Source organism: Agelaius phoeniceus, chromosome 3 (genome assembly GCF_051311805.1).
Source record: "Agelaius phoeniceus isolate bAgePho1 chromosome 3, bAgePho1.hap1, whole genome shotgun sequence".
NCBI lineage: Eukaryota > Metazoa > Chordata > Aves > Passeriformes > Icteridae > Agelaius > Agelaius phoeniceus.
The window spans coordinates 62953229-62977698 of NC_135267.1; the positions used below are offsets into that span (position 1 = coordinate 62953229).

The 24470-nt window shown below is 43.7% G+C and overlaps 2 protein-coding genes across 7 annotated transcripts in view; one reads left to right on the top strand and one right to left on the bottom strand.

Annotated features, from left to right (window-relative positions):
* LOC129118996 (T-cell activation Rho GTPase-activating protein-like) overlaps positions 1–24470 on the bottom strand; it is a 69677-nt gene that overhangs the window by 27438 nt on the left and 17769 nt on the right. The gene's annotated exons all lie outside the window — the stretch shown is intronic.
* Positions 1–24470, top strand: part of LOC129118406 (T-cell activation Rho GTPase-activating protein) — a 45576-nt gene that overhangs the window by 13827 nt on the left and 7279 nt on the right. For 3 of the 6 annotated variants that reach the window (XM_054629752.2, XM_077175443.1, XM_077175442.1), the window contains exons 3-5: positions 23258–23299; positions 23726–23810; positions 23918–23971. In XM_054629752.2, the coding sequence (XP_054485727.2) occupies positions 23784–23810; positions 23918–23971 (81 nt within the window). In that variant the 5' untranslated portion in view covers positions 23258–23299; positions 23726–23783. Of the gene's footprint in view, positions 1–22627; positions 23300–23725; positions 23811–23917; positions 23972–24470 lie in introns of those variants that run through there. The other 3 variants (XM_077175444.1, XM_054629751.2, XM_077175441.1) reach the window with 3 other exon arrangements.

Genomic DNA, 24470 nt, shown 5'->3' on the forward strand with positions numbered 1-24470 from the left:
GAGATCTCAAACCGAAAGATGCACTGATGGAAATCGGGAGCATCGCGCTGCGTGCTAGTGAACACCCATGACAGCTAACATCCTGTGTGCTGCTGGAAAGGAAACACGCTGTGGGCGTCTCCAGGCTGACACTCACGCCTGCCATCTCCCCCTGCTGCTGCTGCAGGCTGGGCAGCACAGGCAGCTGTGTGCCAGACATGCAGACCACTGGCACCATGGGCACTCTGGAGCCTCCATCCAGGACCCTCCCATCCTCTGCAGCATGAGGCAGCCCCAGAGGTCTCCTGGGGCTCACCAGGGCACCTGGTCTGCTAGCAAACATGTTGTTGTCAAGGACTTTCCCCATCACTCAAACAGGATTGTCCTTCTCAGAAATTGCTCAGGGGTTCCCAGCACAGCACAGCTCGGCCCAGGCCAGCCAGCCCTTGCCAGCAGCATCTTGACACCATCTGGAACCTGGCACAAGCTGGACAGCCCCAGCAGGTAGCTTGGATAAGGTCTCCTTTGCTTGGCAGGGTAATAGCCTTGGACAGCAAAAATGTGGACTGCCCCATGCCAGGTCACCACAGAACCAGGTTCGTGCCAGTGTTGCCATGGTCAGTGTTTAGCATCTCCCCAGCACCAGGTGAGGACACTGTGAAGAACCACCCTCTGCCCTGAGCCCAGGGTGTGGGCAGGGCCCAGCTGTGCCAGCAGTGCAGCCCCGGTCTCTTTAGCTCCCTTCTCCACTTCCAGCCATGAAAGGACATTGCTAATCTGCTTAGACCCACTCCAGTGCCCCAAGCTGACCTAGGTGGGATTCCAAGCTAAAGCCAAAGCAAAGCCAAACTAAATGTTTCAGGCTTAGGAAAATTTGGAATTTTCCTTTTCCACATTACTTCCAGTCCCACATGATTTCCTGCATGCCCAGAGACAATTCACTTTGTTGTCCTCCTCAGCATCCTCCCAGGGAGGAATACTGAGATTTATGAATGAATGAAAAGCAGATGAGAGCTGAGTCCTGTTGTTACCCCAAAGCAAAGGCACTTGGCATGTCCTTGTGCAGCCCACTTATGACAGTGGCAATGGGCACCTTTGAGATCAGGAAAGACAATGGGCTGCAGGGCCATCTCAATGCTGTGAGAAGCCCCAGGCTGAGTTGAGCCACGTGACACTCATCCTTCTCTTGCTCAGGTGTGCCTGAAGCAGTTCCCTGACAGGGAGTCTTTGGTGTTTATTGAAGCTAGGAGAGCCAGGGTGAGGTGTCTCCAAGTTTGTTTGGTGATCAACTTTGAACTGTGCCATGATGTCACTAGCAAGAGTAGAACCAGAGGGTTTCCTCCCACTTTCTGCCTGTGGTCTCACATTTGGCAGGGTGTTTAAGTTCAATAACACAGTTATGCAATGCCTCTACTGCCAGGCAATCTCCTGCTAACCAGGCCCAGGAATACTTAACTCCCAGGTTTAGCCCAGCATGGGTGCCTGTAGCCTCACATGGCTGTGAGGGACTCAGAAGGGCTCTGTCCTTAAGACAGCCAAGGTCAAAATGTGTAAACATGCTCAGACAGCTCTTACTGGATGACACTTGCTACTCCCCCTCTTTCTCCTTTCTTCATATCACCTCCCACAAGCAGCACCTTTCCCTTCAGTCTCTACAAAATTGGTGAATAGTTAAATGTCAACCAAAGAAGCAAAACTTTTGCAGTTCTCGGCAGTCCTGAGCTCCCTGCCAGCACTCAGCTGGCACAGCAAGCAAGGGCAGGGGAGGAAGCAGTGCTCTTGTTGCACGAGAGAAGGGGATTAGTGGAGCATCATCTGTGTTTTTCATTCCACATGTCACCATGTCACCTGCCCTGCAGAGAAAGAGGCAGCTAGGCAGGCAACAGGCAGATGAAACTAGCTGGCTGCTGAAGGAGAACCTTCTTATGCCTTGGAGGTGTGCTTCACACTGTGTCTCACTCTGATTCTGCTCTCTTTGTGGTCCCTGGAGATTTGAGTGTTACCTGGTATGGGAACCAGGTGCCAATGAGATAGAAAATACATCTGCACTTCTTAACCCTGCATGAGAGAGGGCAGAGTGGAAGGCATAAGATCCTCAGTTGGTCTCAGTCCAGTTCACTTGAGGATTTGCAGCCATGGAGGGACCCGCAGCTTGCAGAGGTGAATGTTCTTTCTTCCATTCCTCCAAGTGCAGGTGTCTGTAGGCCACCCAAGCCAATGGAGGGCCCTGGTATACTGAAGACAGGACCAGGTGGTTGGGTTTTATGTGGCAACACAGACCTGTTAGAGTCTCAAACCCCATCCTCTTCTCCTCTCTCATCCCAGGCAGCAGTCACTTCCCACTGTCCCCTACTGGAAAACTAAGTGGCAGGCCCCCAGCTTACAATCAGAAAAAACCCAGGCACTGAAGGATCCAGGGCTGAGATGCAGTCACAGGAGTTCCACTGCTCCACATATATTGGTGGCTTAATAAGAAGAGACATGGGCATGGAAATGAATTAATCCCATAAAGGTGTCACCTGAGGAAATGCTGCTGGTTTTGGCACATAAAAGAAATAGCAGTTGCTTAGATTTCAAGCATCCAGTGAAAAGCAAGGGACTTGAGGAGTTCCCAGGGGAGGATAAAGTATGACTTGGTTCTTCCCGTGCAACACTCATACATCAGTGGGTGGACTATTTAATTTTAAATCTGTCACAGCCATAAAAGCAACATTCCACTTTAATGGGAAAATGGAGTCTGAGTTGCCCACCTCTGGCTAGGAGGAGGAATTTTAGCCAAACTCGTGGCATCTATTTCCTAGCAAACAGTATAATTTCCTAGTGAACAGTATAAACAGAATATATATATAGTCAACTATTGTATTTCTAGGCCTCTTGTACTGTCTGATCCCACAGAACTCATCCAGGAGGATGCCTTTAATCCTGTCCTCACTGTGCACCCACTGTGTGCAAGCCCTTAAAAAAGCTCTTGGTCAAAAGGATGTCTACTCTGTGAGTCAATCTCTACACTCTGTATCTGTATACTGGCATTTTATCAACATTATTCTGCTTGGGTATGAATTTGGGTTTCCTTGAGACTGCAGGTATAAAGTTTTGGGGAATCCTGGCATCCCCAGAGTCATGGGAAAGATGTCCCCACTGCTCCTGCAGCCAAAGGTCCACAGCATCTCTGGACAGACCTGTCCACCAGTGTCTGCATGGCCCATGGCACCTGGCCTCAGCATTCCTAAGGAATAGCATAGCTCTTTTATCCTCTGGGTGTCCATGGTCCATATTTTGCTTTAATTAAGGTGGATAATGGAAACTGGAACAGGTAACTTGTTTTAAAGCATCTTTCAGGTATTTATTACTCAGACAACCACTTGTAATGAAGCTTTTATTTACTCAAAGCTTGATGTGGCCTTTGGGTATATGCAAAGCAATTAGCAGAAGTAAGGAGATTAATTTTAAATTACAAAAATGTTTGAAACAGTGGGACTAAAGGATGTCTGACACATTGGTGTCTGAGATTTTTAAACCATTTGAAAACTTGATGAAACTGTAGAAAGATCCCTTAAAATCTGTGGAAGAGTTTGAGAAAGCCCTGCAGAATGAATCTGAAGGATATTAGCCTAGGTAACATAGTAAAAAGAAGATCAGAAGATGATTTGGGTTTGTGTGGGTGTGTTATTGTAGGGGAAACAACTGCAAGATGGGGATCTTGGAAGTAGGTGAAATTGATATTAGGAGAAGAGGTAGCTGTGCAAACTGGGAAAAATAAAAGGTGAAAATAAGCATGCTGTCAATAAGCCAGTGTGAAAGTTTGAATCACAGTAAATCACACATTGCTGGCTGGGTTTGCTCCAACACTAACCAGATGAAATTCCAGTGTGGACATGCAGCCAGACTAGATGATTTAATGGACTATTTCCTGGCCTTGTGGATGAACCTATGTGCTCATGTTACCTGTTTTCCTAAGGAGAAAAGAAGAATGTGTTTCTTCTGATAGACATTTCCTCATCCAGCAGTCCTCACTTAAGCATAGTTTTCACTATCCTCTTCAAAGTGTTGTTCTGTAAGGCCTAGGCCAGATCTCACCTTTTGCCCTTCTTCCAGCTCAGAACATGACTCTGATGTGTTACTTCCAGAGCTTCATTGCAAAAATCAAGGCCTGGTTGCAGGATGGCAAAAGAATAAGCATCTAAATGGACAAAACCCATCCAAGATGCATCTAGAGAGACAATTCCTCATTTTCTCAGGCAAGCAGGAATATTTAACAACAGCTAGCCACACAGTTAAAAGGTTTTCCACAATTGTAAGTTTTGACCCACAGTGACCTTGGATCACAGCTTCCCAGAAACCCAGCAATGAGAAACCATCTCCCCTTTGCTAATAGCAGCAACCCTACTGATGATGTCTCATAAATATAAAGTAAAATAGATTTTCTTACATCTTATATTTTCTTTTTTTCATATATCTAAAAATAAACCCTGAAACCCCCCATTTAAAGTGTTTCTTGGGAAATAACAAAAAACCCCAAGACACCTTGTAGTCAGTTATAAACAGACAATGGGAAAATCCTACACTTGACTAATTGTAGTACTGTGGCTAGGCTTTGTGTTTGGGGATTTCTCAAAGTTTAACTTCTGCACGAGTGAGCTCAAAGCCAAACTGAAAGTGAAAGTCAGTCTCTGCTTGGAGCCGTGCTGAGCCAACCACCGGTGAGCTGGGTGAATCTGCAACTCTGCTTCTGACCCACACCAAGCCAATCAAACAATATTTTTGGAGCTGGCTTGAAGAAGAAACTTGAAAGGAGCTTGATTTCTTAAGAACAGCTGCTCAAAATCTTATTTTTGGCAGGCTACTGGGAACTTTGGTCCTGAAATTGGAAGAAGTGTAAGAAGTTGTCTCACATTTTGAATAGCTGGCGTTCAGGTGAAGAAATGATATTTTTTTCAGTGAAAGAATTTTATGTTCAGTTAAACTTTTCATAATGCAGAAGTAATTTTTAAAACAGTTTCAATCTTCCCTTCATTTTGTGAAGAGACAAACCTCACCTATTTTTCCTCAGCAAATGTCCCACTTTGGCCCTGCTGGAGGCTCACATGTGGATAGGTGGCTGGGGGAGCAGCACAGTCAAGTGGCTGCAGCTTGGTCCTCAGCACCTGGCTCATCAGCCTGGACCTGCTAATGGGCATGTCACTGCCCCCAGGGGATCTGCCCACATCCTAACTTCAGGGAGCCTGCTTAGGACACAACTCTCCAGGCTGTTATGCTTGGGTTATAAAACCATTTCCCAGGAAACTGGTAGCAGGTTCTTCATTTGAAAAGCTGGGAACCTTCTCCTTGCACAGACCTCAGGTACCTGTTGTGCCAGGCAGAAACCTGGTCCCTGTGTCACCTGGGGTGCTCTGATTCGGCTGAGCCCAGGCCCTGTGCTGTAATAAGCAAGGTCAATAGTAATCATGCTGATGGTGAGATCAACAACAGCAGAGTCAATCAAGCATGCCCACCCTCAGACCATAAACTCAGCCTTTCTATATATACATAGCATACTGCCACAGTAACTCTTCCTTAACAACACAGTCAATTGACTCTTTGTAGAATCACAGAATCATTGAGCTTGGAAAATACCTCCAAGATCATTGAGTCCAACCCTTAACCTGATGCTGCCAAGCCCACCACAAAGCCATGTCCCCAAGTGCCCCATCTACACATCTTTTAATTACCTCCAGGAATGGGGACTGCACCACCTCCTTGGGCAGCCTGTTCCAGTGCTTGACAACTTTTCAATGAATCTAGCACTTAAGCATTCATCAATGAGTTCCAAATCAGCCATCTGATGTTTCCAGATATACATGAAGGGCACAAGCTTTCGTTTCAGAAGAGCAACTTGCATTAAATCTGTGCTCACCTTGAGGAAATCATTGATATCCACTGCTCTTCCCCATTGGAGTTCAGCCATGAGCAGCTTTCCTCCTTCTCCAGCACTACTTTTCTGGTTAATTTCTCCACTTAGACCCTGGTAATACAGACTCATCTATCTGATGAGCAGATCCTTTGAAACAAATGGAAATGAGAGAGACATAATCTCTCTAATTTGAAGAAACTTTGAAATAAAATCATTCAGGAAGACACTAAAGGCAGAAAGGGAATTTCCCTCGACAGTCTTAGTGTGAGGGGGGCTGCTAGCATAACTCTAGGGAAGTCCACAGCACAAAAAAAGATTAAGTTCAACATTTAAATGCATTTCATCTGCTTCACATATCATAAACGTTTCTCTAGCCATTTGCTGGGTAAAGTGCTAATTTCAGGGTCCCAGCTCTTGGGTTTTTTTGTAAGCTTCACAGGAAAGAGGAAAATGGAGGAGACCAGGCACCCTGAGGGGAACAATGGTTTTAAAGATTTTTATCCTCTCAAAAAAAATGCATCAGGAATCTAGGACATGGTAGACCATTATTCAGAAAATGCTGCCACTGTAAACAGGTGCCAGCTGGATGCATTGCACTCTAGTGTGTAAATCAATCTGACTAGTGACTCTTAGCAAAGCCTTTGCCCAGTGGACCAGGACAGCTCCTTTGTAGTAACAGAAGGAAAGGTTTTCTGTACCCTAGCAGGCACAGAATATGTTACGAAGTACAATGTTCCTGTCACCTGCTCTTTGTTTTTTGGTTGGGTTTTGGGGTTATTTTGTTTTTTCCTCTAACTGTTCTGCAGGCATGCATCTAAACTCTGTGTAGCTCATACATGTAGTAAAAATGATGGCATCCTCCTGCCCAGGTAGCTGTGCTGCATATTTAGAAAAGCACCACTACAAATCAGACTAATTTTCCTTTTTGTGTCAGTATTGGAGAAAGGGACTTTGATCATTCTACAGGACACAAAGAATTTGGTTTGGTTCTTAGGAAGACTAAACTTTCATTGGCTAAAATTTTAAGCCTAAGCTCCAAATTCTTGGGGAAGAAAATATACCAGCTTTTCTGAAAGACTTGCTGCTACAGTCTTAAACTGTAAAGAACCCTGAACACCCTTTCTCTTCTCACAGGCAAAACATCCAGCCCATGCACAGGTCAGTCAGGCCACTGCACTTCACTGACTTTTTACTTTCCTCCTACATTCTAACAAGTTGGTACTTCTTCGTAAAGCCCACACTTCTTAAATTAGTCAGAGGATGAATTAATTTATCAGTCTGAAGGGGTGGGAAATAGCAAAGGCTGCACATACTGATTCAGCCTCAATTGCAGTATTTGTCATACTAATGGTCAAAGAGCATCTTCTGCTTCCCATCAATGCTCTTCATGTCTGCTGAGAAGTGACTTATCAGGGAGAGATGACTGAAAAAGAACAGAAAGACATAAATGCATTCTTATTAATTTCTTCTTAAAACCAGCTCAGATGTAGTTTTTCATTTCCATTGTTTAGAGTAATTAAAAAAGTTTCAGTTATTGTTCAGTTATTGTATTACTGTATCAGATGCACTTCCCATGAGAAATTTCCCTAGGAGACACCCAAAGGCAGAATTCCTAAAATCAATTTGCAATGCCACTTTTGTGATAATATGGTATAGGTCTGTGTTTTGGTTTTTTGTTTGTTTGGTTTGTTTGTTTGTTTTTTTTCCTGAGAAACACAAGAAAGAGAAGGAGTCTTTCCTAGTTCTTTGGGGCTTGTTTGGTGGTGGGGGTTTTTTTCCCATTTAGTTTTTTTCCTGATAGGGCTACTGGAAATTGGAAATCTTTAAGTCTTTATTTTTATTGGCTGTTTCTCAGGTGGCTGAGGGAAGTGAATGGCAACCCAGCTGTTCTTTCTTCTGCCAAGAAGAAAGGCTGTGCCTTTAATGGAAATGTTTTCATCTACCTTTGTTAGTAGACAGCACAAAAAAGTATCCTTTAAAGGTGCCTTTGAGGGAGAAATAGGGTAATTAAACAGAGAATGTTGAGTGTAGGCTCATTCAAGAATTTTTCATCTTGCTTTTGTTGCATGAAAAGACTAATGTAATAAAAGAACACATTAATTCACTTAGTGAATGTCCCCATTCTTTAACATGACTGTATGCTGCTTTACAGAGAACAATCAAGGTAAGGATCTTTCTGGGTATGGCAGAGAGAACAAAGTGGTGTGAAAAGTAGAGGCTCTGTCCCAAAAAGGCTCTTCTCCCTTCGAGGGCAGCAAGCTCACAGTCCCACTGCCAAGACATAATGCAAAAGGGCAGCATATGTGGGACAGCTTGCTTGGATTACACAAAAGTTTGTAGAGTGATTCTACTTTGGAGGGTAGAAGGTGCCCAGAAGAATGCTCTGACTCCCTACCAGCAATCTTTCTTTTGAACTGTCTGCTCTTCTGCTCATAGGGACAGAAGGTGACGTATTGGTAAAACTGGAATTGTTACCAGTGTACTATTATTCCAACTCTTTATAGGAAAACAGTTTTAATTAAATAAGAAACTAAATCAGCCTACTCCTGTATGCTTTTCTCAAGAGTATATAAAATTAATAAACTAGAGGCTTGGAAGAAAAACCTTCTTATAAAGGTATGAGATCTGCAACTATTTCTGAAACAAGTAGCATAATTTGCCATTAGAGATAGAAATCTGGATTAGGTGGTTCAGGAGAATGATCCAGCCTGCTAATTTCCTACATTCTTATGTTTTTATGTACACTAGTTTTCTCCAACAGAATGGCCCAAGCTGAAACCTCAACTGTGTTCAAGGCTTCCATGAGCTGCTGAATATTGGGGTGTGGAGGTTTGCTGTGGTCATCAGTAGGGGCTTACCACCACCACACATCTTCACAAGTCTTGGTTTCAATCACAACTACAAGCAGAAGTTCCAAAATAACCCAAGAAAGGAAGTTCCCCAAGTTGTTTTTAAAATCAGGAAGTAGAAGGATGCTACTGAAGCCTCCAGAGTTAATACAAATGCTAGTCTCATTCACAGAGTATGCCATTCTTACTGAATGCTTCTGTAACTCAGACTTTTTGGGCTTCCCCATCCTTGAGTATATTTTAAAGACAATGTAAGGAGACTGTGTTTGTCTGTTCAGAAAACCACAGCCCCGAGGATCAGACTGCAATGAAGAAGCTTCAGATTAGGCATTGCCTGGGGATTTGCTCTGCAGACACCTCAACACAGTCAGCATGGAGAAAGGGCAGAGTAGTCCCCTTAAACAGACACTGTATGGCTCAGAACTAATATTGATATGAATTGTAAATGTAGTCTGCAAACCTGCCCAGGATGTCCCTGTTTTTTCCCCCAAGTAGAAATGACAGGATCATGTAAGCAGACAAATGCTGCCTACCTGCGTATATGGATGTCTGCATTTGTTAGGATTGATCCTGTTAGTTTTTTCCTTACACAGTACATTTTTATCAGGAAATAAAGGTAATACTCAGAGAGACTCTGGCCAGCCTCCTCAAAATGCAGGCTTTCTTGGTCATTTTGGGATAATTCAGATTACCATCAGCTCAGAGCAGTGGCCAGGATGTTGTCTGTTGCAGTTGCTGTGCATCCAGTGTTGTCTGATAGCCATGGAAGACCTTCCTAAGGCTGGGAGCACTGTCTGCCTTTCCAGCACAGAGTACATGGCTGATGGCAGCTGGTGTCTTGAGAACCAGTTAGAGCTCCCTGACTTTCCTCCTTGCCCTGGGGATAAGGGTCTGGCTTCACCATCTTCCGAGTTAGAAAGTATTTGCAAAAGGTTAAGTTTCCTACTCTGAAAAGAAGATTTGTTTGTTTGATCACTTTTGCTCTGCCTCTGATGATGCCTCACACTGCAAAGAAAAAAAGAATCATAGAGAGGTCTGGGAGCTGGCTGGCAGTGGTCCTGGGGACAAGCCAGGATCTGGGGAGATCTGGAGAAAAATGAAGCTACTTCAGGTCATATCTTTCTCACCTTGTTTTGCAAAACCCATATTCTCCATCTGTCTTTTGTCCTGGAAGTAGGGAGGATGGCAGAGGTGCTGCTGTTCTAACATTGCAATCAAATGAGGCTCTCATCTGACGGGACACTCAGGAACATGGCCAGACACAGAATATGCCCCAGTGACTTGGACTGATAAATGACATTCAGCATATTTAATGTACAATCTAGATAAGTGTTATGTCACAGAAGAGTTATTTGTATTTACCCTGATGGATACAGGTGTTAGTGTGTATGTGTGTATGAGAGTGTGTGTGTGTGTGTGTGTGTGTCTGCTTTTGAGTTTCTGAAGGTCTACAAAGGAAATCATCTGTGAAAAGGTTGAAATCCCCTAAGAGAAAAATGTGAAAAAAAAAAAATAGCTTGAAGTCACCCACAGGTAGTATTGACAAATAACTGTTTCCCAGGGGTCCAAGAGAATTTTTGCCTTGTTTTGGGCTGACTGAAGGCTAGTTAGTGAGGTATGATTTTGACAACCATTCTTCCCTGTGTTACCAAGTAATCTGAAACCTTTCTCTGACTTTTTCAAGTGTATTGTGGTTTGTAATCACAAACCTAAGTCAGTTAGCTGCAGTGAGGCTGATAGAAACAATGGTCATCTCAGCACTGGGGGAAGACCTAGTGAGGCAATGATGACCAGCATGTCCCAGAAAACAGAGAATTCTGGTCGTGGGAATGATCAGTTCAGCAAATTTCTCAAACAACAAAATGCACACAGTTGCTTTCAAGTGAAAAACACATGTCAGGCTTGACTGGCAACAAAGTCAGAAGCTGAGTAAAAAGAAGTTGAGTGTATCTGAGTTGTAGAAACCTTTCATGCTTGCATCTGAGTTGTAGAAAACTTTCATGCTTGCACAACAAACCACTAGGTGTTGAGGCAAGAGGCTGACCAGCTGACACAGATCTTATGATGCTGTCTGTCATGTGAACCAGGTTTGCAGAGAAAATCCCTCTGATGTGCCTTTGAGACAGTTACTCAGCAGATCAGCTGCTGTGGCCCTGGTGGAAGGCTTTCTATGGCCCTCACTTTGTATCATTCTGAATGCTTAAACCTTTGCTTTCGGGAGCAGCCTTAATGAGAGAAATGGGCAAAAAACCGCAGTCTCAGCAAGGTGAATCTGGGCAAACTCTTACCCATCTGTACTCTCTTGTAGATTGTTGCAAGTCTAAAAGTTACTACAACTGGTCAGATTAAAGGGACTGTTTTGTCCCTGCTTCCTTGTTGGTTCATTGCATGGAAGCAGACCCCACTTGTAGTTTTATCAGCCTCCCACACACAAACCTCTCAGAACCTGCCAGTTCCTCTCTGAGGAGGAGGATGATGTGAAGAAATGTCACCAGTGATTACTTTTTGAGTGCACAACTGGGCTGGAACACCCTCTCACTGGCACCTGCTATTATGCAGCCTTCACAGGGGGCCCTTGCTGACATGTGCAGTCCCATCTGCTGATCTGCCTCTGCTCTCACTCTTTTTTTTGCCTGCTTTCTGCTTGGTCTGGAGGCATAAACCCAACTCCTGTCCTGGGAGTGTTTTGCACCCTGTGTCCTGGGCAAAGCTGAGATCTGGACCCAGCTTAGGGCATCTCCAATGGAATGACAGGCTAAAGCAACTATTACAAAACCATCAGGAGAAATGAGACATGGGAATCCCGGGCTTCTTTTGTCATAAGAGGCATGAGAATGGTATGGACTCATGCTGCTGAAGGGAACCTAGGTAGGTAAATGAGATGCACTTCAGGGCACAAAAGAGCAGAGTGAGAGCTTCTGCTGGGAAGAAGAGTTTAAGAGCAAGGTACTACTGTTGAATACTGTGAGCAGTATGGGTGGAAGGAAAATGGTGGCGTTATTTCCTAATTGTCTTTAACAACATTTGGTACTTTCTACCTCCCCATAAGCTTAGTGGGCTTGAAGAAAATAATGCAAAGGTATTTGTATCACTCTGTCTTCAGGCCTCTTCTACAGAGAGCTGCAGTCAGCAGGGACCTCAAAGGTTTGTTACTAGCTGCTCTTCAATTGAAGTGTAACCATTCCTGGAGGTGTTGAGAGAAGTGTGAGCATACATGCACTCTCCCATAGGATAGCTGGTAAGTGGGATTCAGGTTAGCCAGCATTAATGGGGTGAGGCTCAGTGACAGCTGGGGAGTCTGTAGTACAAATCAGCCGTGATGTGTGCAAATGCCACTATCCATAGTCAGACGATACACTAGGATGGCTTGGTTTTCTCTACCCTTCTGTTATTGTTGTGTATTATATGGGAAGATCCCAACACCTCCTGAATTCCTGCAAGATCTTCATGGGATTTGTATTTTACACCTTGCAGTTTAACACTGTTCATGAAAGAAAATTATACCTTCCTCATTTTCCTGGGGTCATGTGTAACCTTTTTTTAATGCAAGACTTGTGAAGAAGGAATGGTTCCTGCCTGTGCACAAGATTATTAGCATGCCAAAGTCCTGTTAAAGGCTTATACATATGGTACCATGGTGAGGATGTGCCAGAGGATATCAGTGATTCAGTGCCCACTTACAGTAAAGGATATTGCACTAAGGGAACCTCTCACTGTGGCCCCATAAGTTAGTCCAAGGCAGAGTTCATTCAGAACAGCTCCTCTAGGGACACAATGAAATCTCTTAATTCATAAGATTTTGCCTGGAACTAGATCTTTGAATCATACTCATTTTTATAGAGACGAGTCATTGACTCAAAGCATTATTTAGAGCAACTCATCTCTGAATCCCAGCTTTGTGATGTTTTTGTGCCATATTTCTGTGACAACTCAAATCAAAACCTAGATGCTGAGCCACATGCCTTTTCTATCTGTGTCCCCAGACCTAGAATTCCAGGCAAGCACCCTGATATTAAATCCATCCTCTGTATTATCTGGTGCAGTCTAGTCATGGTTATATGTTTTTACCATCTATTTTCTATAGAGGTGATTTCGGGGCTGCATCAGGTAGACTCCCTGTACCTTTCACTGGTACTGAAAATCAAAAGGATCAAATGGAAAGCACTGCCTAAATGCAGGTTAGTTTTATCTCAGCCATGCTTAGTGCACAGTAGTCACAAAGAAGAGCAAACTGCAAGGAGTAATACCTCAGGCTGCTGGAGCCTGCCTGACCTCTCCCTGACACTAATCTCATCCAAAATTTGCCAAGGCAGTTAGATTCTCAGCTCCTGTTTTAATTCAGGGTGAGTGGGTGATTAAAAAGGCAATAGGTCCCTAAGTGTCTTTGAGGATTTGGTCTTTGGCTCCACTTCCTCACCAGAACCCCCAGTAACTCCCCAGCACAAGGATTCCCACAGCCACCAAGGCCAGCTCCAGCCTGCTCCCACGGAGATGGTGTGGAAGCTGGGGCAAAGGAGATAAAATCCCACCAGTGGGCATGTGCTGTTTCCATACCCTCTTCTCTTCCAAGGAACAAGGACCAGGATGATACCCATACCATACAAAGCAGAGCGCTCAGACATGTGTATCATTGTGAAACCTCCATTCTGTGGTTCCTAATGGAAATTCCCCATTTTGAGAACAGAAGTTCACTAAAAATAATAGACTATTTCATGACAGCAGGCTTTTATAAGTGCTCTCTCAAATAGCCACAATCCAAAAACGGAGGCCTGGGATTTTTTTCCCATTTTCTGTGGAAACTTATCCCTGTTTAATTTTGAACACTACCTAAACAAAATGGTGGTATTTTTATACCTGGGATGCCTGGAGAGCCAGGCTGTAGGAATAGGGCCCTATTTGGGTATTCCTACACGAGTACAGAAACAGCCACACAAACCACTGTGAGAGAAGGCAGTTTTGGCGGGAAAATTCATTCTGTAAGACCGGTGGCATCTTGCACATTGAGAAAAAGAGAAGAAACAAAAACTGAATTTTGAGGAACTAAAACTTGGATCTGCTAAGCAATTGTAAAGAATAAAAAAGAGAAGGAAGAGAGGAGAACAACCAGTGTCTGACTGTAATTTCCTTTTAATGAATTATCTCTGTATAAGAAATTAGGCAACTACTTTCAAGCTGATGAAACTTTTTGATTTTTTTTTCAGTAAGTACAACATCATCCAGTATTTAGAGACTCTACTGGATAATACAGGCATGAGGGTTTTTTTCTTATTTTCATTAAAATTACTTTATCTACACAGAACACTGGCCAAACCACATCCAAATTTCTCTAAGGTAAGCTAAGTAAAAACACTGGTTGACCAAAGAGAGGATATTGTTCCCTTTTGTTATTGGATTCTTCCCCTGCTCTTAAAAATAAGCAATCTATGGGGTATAAAATGGGCCTTGTCTCTTGACCAGGTACTCCAGTGTACTGAAAATGAAAGACCAGAATTTGAAGCTCTTAAGTGATACATTAGCCCAAATGCAATGATTTTCATTGGTTCATGATAAGAGTTGAGGAAAGGGACAAACCTACTAATTATAAGGATTTCTGCCTTGGTACAAAAAGTATTTAGTTCATCCTCCAGCCCGGCATGTTCAGCTAAGCACTCGTCTGTGCACTTTTCAGCCAAGTGATGAACTGGATCAAATACTTTGGCATACTGAGCATCTCAACATTCACACAGATGGTGTCACAGTGGTGGAAAGGAGTGTTCACTGGCTTGTCATTGGGATACAGAGCAAGCAGTCAACCTCCATACATATATTCATCCAGTCACCGTCCCAGTGATTTTTTGAAGATTAAATATGAAGTTTATGGAATTTGCAGCTACCTCTTACCTTCAGCACTTCTTCTATGTTGAACATATAAGGAAAGGACCTTAGGAACTTGAAGATACAAAGTAGCTGCAATTACTTCAGTGCCATGAAGCTCTTCCCAAGCTTGCATTGAGGGAAGCAACTCCTGGTAGAGCATGTAGACATCAGGTGACACCATTTCCACTATCAGCCTGATGATGAAAGCATAGCCTCCGCTGTGACCATGCTGGAGCCCCATGTCAGATCCCTTGCCAGAGGCCAGGCAAAGAGAGGGGAGTTCATGCTCAGAATGTTTCTAATTACACAATCTAGATAAAATGGCTGGTTCAGTCACCATATTGAATGTTTATTTCATTGGTAGATGATAACATGTTGTCACATTTTCATATATTATCCTACCATAAGCTTCATGCTTAAAACAAATGTGTATGTGACATGGCCAGAAAGTGACTGCTACATTCTGATGTGGCAAGTAGAACTGCAAAGACCTTGGAGGGACAAGCTCTTGTCCCAACAAATAGCACCCAGACAAAAATGTATTTTTCTCATGAGTGATGCACTTCAAAACATGCTTTTATTTGTGAAAGGTTTGCTGTATAGGGCTAAAATTAAGGTCTTCTCTTTGCTGTATAGTGCATAGGAGGCAGGAGAGGGAATAGCTGTTGAACTATTTACAGGCTTCTCCTGTATGTACCACTTTTCAACAAAAGATATCAAAGCACCTTATGCAGTACAGTGACCTTTTATTTTCAGCCCATTATTAATAAGAAACTGAGGCAGAAAGAAAGCAGGTTACCTTTCAGATGTTGCATGGAAAATCAAAGGGCAAACTGAAGCATCTCCCAGAGTTCACCTACAAAATCCCAACACGAAGATGCAATTACAGTCTTTGAAAATTCCCTGATAGGGGGATTACTGTGTTATAGCTTGTTTACATTTAGGGGTTGATTACTGAGTGCTGAGTAAGCATGTTCCATTGTTAATGTAATGACTTTTTCCATGCTTGTGACGTTCATTAGGACTGTTCCTTTAAGGCCAGAATGAAAATATTATCTGCATTGTTTATTCATGTCAGTCTCACAGTTATGACAGGTTTATGTTGCAGCACACTCTCATCCAAAGAAAACTGTGAGAATACTTGGTTCTGGAAGCAAATAGAACCAGGGAGGAGGGAGGAGGAACAACCACTGGGACATAAGAAAGGCCTTGCAAACTCCTCTTCCATCAATCTGGCTCTCCTAAAACAGCCCAGACAGGTGTCAATTACTATGATATGTTGTATCTTCAAACATTGTTTTGCTGAGTATAGCACTGGAGGTGGTAATGTAATGATTCCAAGAGGTTAAATTTGAAAGATAAACTCTGGAAATTTTTGTATAATGCAATGATAGCCACTTTGCTCTGCCACGTATTAAATGGAAGAAGAACTCCCTGACACATGTGCCATCACCTTCAGTTTCGCATAACTTACAGGCTAATGAGTGTTCATGTTTATTCTCTGAATACAAAGTTTAATTAAGTTATAAAAGGAAAAGATCAGTTCACAGTGTTGCACAAGCAGAACTAAGATTCTGTAGTAAATATGGTATCTGGCTTACTCAAATGTTACAGCAGTTGCTGAACTGTACATCTTTTGGCTTAGCATTTTGAGATCTTTTGGTGCCTAAAGGAAAGAGGATTTCATCTCTCTTTGAAAAGACCCTTCTTGAGGTACTTCTGGAGTATCTGATCTTTTCTTAACAAGTAACTGATCAATGGATCTGGTAAAATTCAGAGCATTTCTTCTCAGCTTGTCCTGAGAGTGAAGACAGACATTTCTTTACAGACCTGAGGAATGGTTTTGTAGCTGTATCATTTGGCCTGGTTAAAGATATATCCTCCCCTCACAAAATTTCTTGCTATTTCTCAGTAAAGCAGTGTGTGACTGTAAGAACACACACAGGTACCACTTTCAGAGAAAAAAATCCCAAAGAAACATCCTCTGCTGAGTGGGAGAAAAGGTAAAGCTCAAACAAAGCACAAACAAACCTTTAAAAGGAAGTGGAAATAGAGAACAAATTCTTCCTTTCAAGCCTCCACCACCACTGAACAGGAAAATGGACATTGTGGCATGCAGGGTACCTTCTCTACATACTCCTTAATGTCATCTCTGTGCAGTGACTGCAGGACTGAAAGACTAAAATGCAGGGTCCAGAGCAGGCACACACAGGCAGAATGAGTAAAGGCAGTGTAACAGCACCTGGCTTGCATGTCAGCAGCATAAATTAATGGCTGACTTTGCAGGAATGCAGGCCTGAAGGGAACAGCCTGACCTTCAAGCTGGGCCCTCTCCAGCAATGGGTCAAACAGCTGAACTCAAAAGTTTTTGTCTTCCTCTGACCCCACTCTCCCAAGGGGGAGATCCCAGCTCCTGCTTGCCCTGCAGGGTGGGAATTTCTCCCTTTTTCCTGGCCTGGAAGTGTCACTGTGTTTTCCAGATGTGAAGGTGAGGACCTGGCTGCTGTGGCTCTGGGTGTGGCAGCCCTCAGTGCCCTCCAGTTGTGCTGGTTGGGGCTGCTGCCCTGTGGGCTCCTCCACTCCCTGCACGTTCCATCCTCCCAGAGACCTTGTGATGCTCTGCAGCAGGAGGCAGAGCCCGTGCCATGAGAAGCATTTGCTCTCAGAAATCCTCATAAGGTAGTCATGCTTTAAAATGGGATAGCAGTACAGAAGTGGAGTGTTTATTTAAAACACTAAGGGGGGAGCTGTTGCTAGTAGCAACAATAGGGCAATCACCAGCTAATATGGAGATGTTTGTTTCAAATTTATCATCTTGAGTTTGATGGGTGGCCAAAACTTCACAGAACATTTTATTTTGCAGTGTGCGGATGTGCAAGGACACAGACAGCACATGACAACAAATAATCCTTTCGAAGCATGGGGTCAAATGTACTCAGAGCAGTTCAGCTGTAGTTAGCAAAGTTGTCCCTGGAAAGATTTGCTTTACCTGACACTACTTTTGCCTGGAGAATGGAATCTAGATGTGCGCTCATAAAAGTTCCTATTCTTGGTGAATTTAGCGGTGTTGAGGACCTGGTTACTAGCAGTTGTACTTATTACTTAGGAAGCAGGTGACAACACAGGAATGACAAACTCACAAGGGCAAAACAATGATGAAGAGTTTGGGGATGTTCCCATCAAACCCCTGGGGCTCAGAGCAAGCCAGCTGGAGAGAAATGATGGGCAAAATCCAACTACTTCTGGTTGTTTCTCCTGGGCACCTACAATAACAGCTGTGTTCATGGCACTTGCAATGCTTGGAGCCAGGGCAGTGGTAAGGTCTTGCATTGCCAAGCCTGCCTTTCTTTTCTAGTTTCTGTATCAATGGGACACATGTGCAATGAAACCCCAAATTACACTTCAGCCAGGTTTTCTTGGTCTTATTCCAGACTGGTTCCTAGGCCAGTGCCAGTCTACAGATCATATTTAATGTGAAAGTGAGATGACTTATGCCTGAAAAATCACATGCAAGTTAGAATTCAATGTCAAATCCAGCTTCTTTTTTGTTTCCTTTAATTCACATTTTGAGATCTGAGATAATTTTGATGCTGAAATTCAATGCAAAACGGAAGGTGCAGAAACAAGAGATATACAAACCTATGTTAAAAAAAATCTAAAAGAAAATATTAGTGTTAATCCTGAAAAGTAAAATCAAGATTTGCACTGCTCTGTATTCGGTAGGAAGCATAATTGTTCCCTGATGGCAAATGAGCTTGGCAAAAAGTCCTATCTCATTTTCTGATTTGCAAATGAAGAACATAAAGAAGCAAATTAAGTGAAAAACCTGGTAGAGTAACAAAAAAAAGTAAGCATATCACTTTTCAATATTGTTTGAGTACCTTCAACCAGAGATTTTGAAAAGAACAGATTTTAGACTGGATTATACATGTTCTCTACTATTTTCGTGTAAGTAAGAAAAAGTTTAGATCTGCATCTGCTCAGTCAGAAACAATGGGCAACTTCAATTCCCTGATTCCTTTGGGCTAGTCACCTCAGGGAACCTAAGGAATGAGTAATTCCCAAGTGCCACAGAGATACAATAGCAAGCTGAATGCAGAACAGCCAAACAGCAGCACAGACCTTTTGGAAAAATGGCCCATATGCACCTGCTCTCCACAATTGAAAAAGCATCCAGTGGACCCAGTCACCTGAGGATGAGTAGAAATCTTTAGAGCTGCCAACTTAGTCTTGGGGGAAGCACTCATGAAGGAATAAACAAACCATTCTGCAAAGCAAATGCAACCGAAATGGTGTCATGGGAAGGGCATAGAATACACCCTGTGCTGTATTTATAGAGTTGTTTTTGATTTGTAACCTTTTCCCATGCAGTAGTAGCACAGTGTATAGAAGGGTGGTGCAATCTAACCCACACTGCAATCTAACCTTGATATCTAATTTAGATTAGAAATCAGCTGAACAGAGCTGGGAAAAACTGACAGTGCGTTTCACTCTCCAAAGGCAGGTTTAGCATGAGCCCAGACTCTACCTGACTAAACCTGTAGGAGTTCAGCACCGGCTGGGTTGGTGGTTCTTGTTCTGAATTGTTACAGGTAGGAAGCAGAGACTGATCTGATCAAAGGTCTGTCTGACCTCTTTTCTGTGATCAAACCCCGAACCATGTCTATGGATCCCACAACAGACTCTGGAGAGTGGCAGGAAATCAGAGCTGCCTTAAGGAGGCATCTATAAATGTGGCCTCTTTCCAGGAACCCACTTGCCACTTTGTTCTTTGAGCTCGTCAACAGCTTGTACAGAACTTTCCCTTCCAAAAAACAACCAACCCAACAGCTTTCTGAGTTTGGCACAACTGCTTTCCTTATTTTGGTAAATGTTCCTATTGTTCCCTGGGGAGACTGCAGTTGTGGCAGTGAAGACAAAACGGGAATACAATCCCTTTTCCACATGGAGAAGCACTGATGAAGGCTCTTTCTGCTCTATATGGGCTTGAAAGGATCCCTGCTCCAGGCTCATTCCACCGTACCCTTCTCACAGCTTAGGCTCCTGCTGCCTCCTTGCTGGTATGATAACAGGGCAAAGGTGAGTTTCAGGATTCATTCACACAGTCCCTCCTTCCTAAAAGCCATGTTGTCAAACATTTGCAAAAGTAAGAGAAATAAACAACAGTGAGGTGTGGCTGGGGTTTTCCCATTTCTGGTTTGATAAGGAGAGAAGGAAACAGTCTCCAGTCACAGCAGATTTATTCTTTATTTCTTTTTTCACTGCAAACTCCTGACTTCTTTCTCATGCCAATCGATGTTGCTCTTCCATTGCTATTGTCTAATGTCCCTCACATAGCCACATGTAAGAGAAGGAAAGAGGAGAGAATGCCTAGCTTGACTGGAGCTCACACAAAGGGGAAAATCACCAAAAATCACCATTGGTTCATGTTTGCAGCAAGTGCTATATAAGCCCTCCCTCCAAACACTGGCTGGGCAGAGGGCTTGGGAGTGGACCACAAAAGCAGCCATGGTCTGGGGGGAGAAAGGGGCTGGCTGGGATCAGCCAGTGGAAGCAGAGGCATCAAACTGTTGTCCTGGCTTCTATAAGGAAAATGCTTCACATCTCAAGGGGCAAATACAGTTCTTAAGGGGGCTGGATCCACCCAGGCTTGTCTGCTCTGCAGGACCTCCCTGCTCCTGCTTTCTTTCCAGCAAATGTAGAACACTTCAGGAGAACTGAGGGAAGCATCCTAGTGCACAGCAGGGGAAGAACTTCTACACAGGCTAGTCCTACAAAACCCTTGCAAATCCACTGCCTCTCCCAAGCCCTGATCTTTGCGTAAACATCCAGTGTTTTTGAAGGACAGTGCATTCACTTAGTCAGGGATTGACAGGAGAAACACATTGACTGCAAACAACTCCAGGTGTACCCCAGCCACCTGCCATCTGTTCTTGCCCCAGGGCAGTGGCTCTGGTACAACAAACACATTGCTCTGATGCATCGTGCTGTAAGATCTGTACCAAACTGAGGGAGGAGTGGACCACAGCAAAAGTTTCAAGTCTGCAAAGCAGAACTGGGAGGTAGAGATGGAATCAGCCTCCTCAGGGAGAGAAGTTGTTCATATAAGGGAACTTGTAAACATCTCATAAGACAGGCCTTTTCTGTTAATATTCAGGGTGGAGACCGGCTTTGGGGCCTACACCCGTGTTACCTTTTCCATGCTGATGGGGAAGCTGTGAAGCTGCTCTGGCAAGTAGGTGTGAGAGCAGCTCTTCTGACCCTGGAAGCTTGCACACAGCTCTGCGGTGCTTGTCAGGAATCAGCACGTGCTTGCTTACTGCTTTTCACAAAAACTGCCAAGATTCCCTCTGTGTTGCCATACAATTACTCTGCCAAACCATAGCATTTTAGGATCCCTGCTTTTTTGCAATAAAATAGGCTGCTTTAAAGTAATTTTGGCATGACTTAAGTGTTTGTGACACACACCATAAAAGAGCTATTAAATAAAGAATGATATCAGGAGGGTAAAAAAATCAAATTGTTTTTCATATGGGCAGGCAGGCCTATACACACACCTTCCACATACAACAGCCATTATTTCCCCACAACTGTTAATGGATAAGAACTAATTGATAGAGATACAGCAGTGTGTGCCAGTGGACAGTCTGGTGATGTGCTATCAATACATCACCCATTACCGTATTGTCCCCTGGGAAACACAAAGCCCAGTGCTCTGTGTACAGCTGGTGCCAGAACTGTAATCTGAGCTTCTGGCCTGGCTAAGCACCACCCATTAAACTCACATTTTCTTCACAAGTCACACATTTTCCAGATCAACCCCGTGTCTTAATCATGGAACAGACTGAGCTCAGAAATACATCTGTGCAGAGCGCTGGAAGTGAGGGCAAGGCAGAACTGAACTGCATAGGACCCCTCCAAGATGCTTAACAGACAGGTATGTTTGGATATACATTTAACAGATGTAATGAAAAATAGATCTTTCTTGTTGGGGAATCCCACTGGAACTATCAGCAGTGGTGTTGCAGCTGACAAGGATCCTTAAAAGAAATTCTCAGGCGAAAGTGACGTAGGATGACAATATTTCTGCAAGCATGTGCAGCAGCCCATGGAATTTAGTTGAGAAATTACAAATGTCATGGGACTGATAATTAACAAAAAATCAGCTAGAGCAGTGAGTAAAAAATCAGTGGTAAATGCACAGGGCTGCAGACTAGTTGATTGATATTGCTGTAAGTTTCAGCCCTAAACAAGTCACCAGACCAGTGCCACTACAGTAGCATGGAAATTATGGGCCTCAGGAGGACTTAAAAGGTGACCTATAGCAACTCCTCCCACAAAAACAGAGCAAGTCTCCATTTGCTCTTCTGGACACATCTCTATCAAACCAAAAGTGAATTTTGTGCTTTGGATTTCTGCCAGAATCAAACAGAGATCACCCCTCTGTTCCTTTTCCGTTCTGCATGAAACAGGGTCAGTAGTACACTGGCTGGGTCTGATGTGGCTACACAAAGAAGGGCTTTGAGGGCGAATTCAGCAGCAGATGTAGCCATTACATACATCTTCAAAGAGCTGTGCTAAGACAGCCCCATCATCTGCACATGTGAAACAGAGCATCCACGAGGGAAGCAGCAGAAAGGCCACAGTTTCACAAGTGTGCTTGCCACCTAAATCCACTACTGAAGAATTCTCAATCTTGACTGTCAGCCTTAACTCCTCCTTTTCATAAGATCAGTAGACTGGCACCCAGAACAGGGCTGTAATTTTCCTCAGTCAATAAATCAATAGAAATAATATCATATGTTTAACATCAAATCTTAATGAATTTTCATAATGGCCTGGTAGAGTGAGTGCTGTATTCCTGATATGCCCAAGATGGGGGCAGTCAGCAACAGAATGATACAAGTAGAGGTAGAGTTTTTCTAGATTTTTTTTTAAATCTCTTCGGTTGAATAAAATTTTAATATGTGCACACAAATATGTCTTACTGAGATTTATTTTAAACAAGACTTTTAATTACATATTGTCATACATTACTAAATTACTACATAACACCACTTTTCCTATAGATGTCCAGTAACTAGATTCTCAAGAACTACTTAGTACTGACAAAATGTGTATCTACATGTGCTTGTAGATAGTAAACTGTTGCAACTAGCTTTAAAGAAATTATAAAGAAACATTTCTCTGAATCTTGTCTATTCCATCGCCCCGTTGTTTTCACTGCTCTTAGTGTAGCTTGATCTGGCAGTGCATTTTAGAACTGCCAAATCTAATGTCTCTGAGCAAAGGACAGACTGTACCCACTGCCCTTTAATGGTAAAGAGAAGCTGCCCACACTGCAGCCCCCTCTGCACATCTCACCTCATGCTGGTGATGATAGCTGGAACCTTTACCTGGCAAGTGTCTCATCTTTTCCATCCATAACAGCTACCAGAGTTTCTTTTTTTTCTTTAAGGGGGGGGAAAACCCAGAAAAGCATCTCCTCTAAAAGGAAAGAGGAAGCCAGAAATTTGGTAGTGTCTCGGTCCTGCCCCATGATGCTTCTTCCTGCCTGTGAATTTCCACCTGCCCCTTCTGCATATATAAGGCAGCACACGTGGTATGCACTGTTTAGTCGCCTGCCTCTGTCCAAAGGATTAGTAGCAGTGGGGAGTGATGCTGTTTCTCCTTTCCTCTGCAGTTCACGGGAGGTGAAGGAGCTCTGGCTGGATTCATTTCTTGGGTAAGTACCGCCTTTGAAAAAATCTGTGGCATCATGGTAGAAATCAGTGGACAGCTTCAGATGCAGCTGCACAGAGATGTACAAAAAAGTACATGGGGGAGAGGTACACCCGCTAAGCATAGCTCATGGGCAGAGCTGACGGAGTTGCTCAGCCTCGGGTGTGCAGATTAATGACCATACATAGCTGTCACCACTTGCTCACTTTTTGCATGGATTAAAAATGGAAAGCTGCTTTTATTCTGTTTGAATCAGGAGGCAGAGAGGGCAGCAGGGCTGAATGCCCTTCTGGAGAAGGGCTTTATAGTTTCCTTGTGTGGGAGATCTTGCTGGTTCAGGATCATACACGCTAGATTGGCTTACAGAGGAGAAAGCCAAGAAGGGTGCAGTTTTACAAGACTCTTTGTCCATTCCCTGTTCAACAAACAGGCAAACAAAAGGACTGAAGGAAACCAGACTGTCCAGAGCTCCTCCAATCAAACTCCTAATGAAAGTGTTAAGCAGCTGTAATACTGTGAGTATCTTAATTATTTCAGCTCTGTCAACATAGTGACTTTGAAAAGCTCTGATTTCCAAACCGTGGGATTCAGTTACTCAAAGTGTCTTTGTTTTTTTGCCTAGTCAAAGACACTAAATGCTGGAAACATGGAGAGTCTGATTGAGTGCCAGACAGAGGTAAGCAGCCCTTACATTTTCCTGGATCCTTTGTGGGTACTGGTGTGAGATACCTTAGCAAAGTGGGGATGACTCCTCCAGTAGCTGCTGGCTGCCTACCCTCACCCAGGAACGGGCAGAGCTCTTCAAAGGCAGCTCTGTGCCGCACTGAGCAGAGGGAGCAGGGCATTTCTGTGGGCAGTCTGTGCATTCCCCCGGCTCACCAGGAGTTTTGCTCAGGGATTTTGAAGGCTTCAAAGCCATCAAGGCTCCCCAGAGGAGTTTGGGAGGAAACTTCCAGTGCCGGGGAGGACACAAAAAAGGAGGCTGTGTCCAGCTATGGCTTCTCTGGATCAAAAGTGCAGCTTGACAGAGCTCAGGGTTGTCACCTGCCAGCATGACTGGGGGTCTGGCTGCAGAGTTTAACACAGACCCCTCTACCAGGCAGTGAGGCAGTGTCAGTCCTGGGCTGAGGCACCTCTTTAGCAGGTGTTAGGTTTGTCTGGTTATTCCCCAGAGC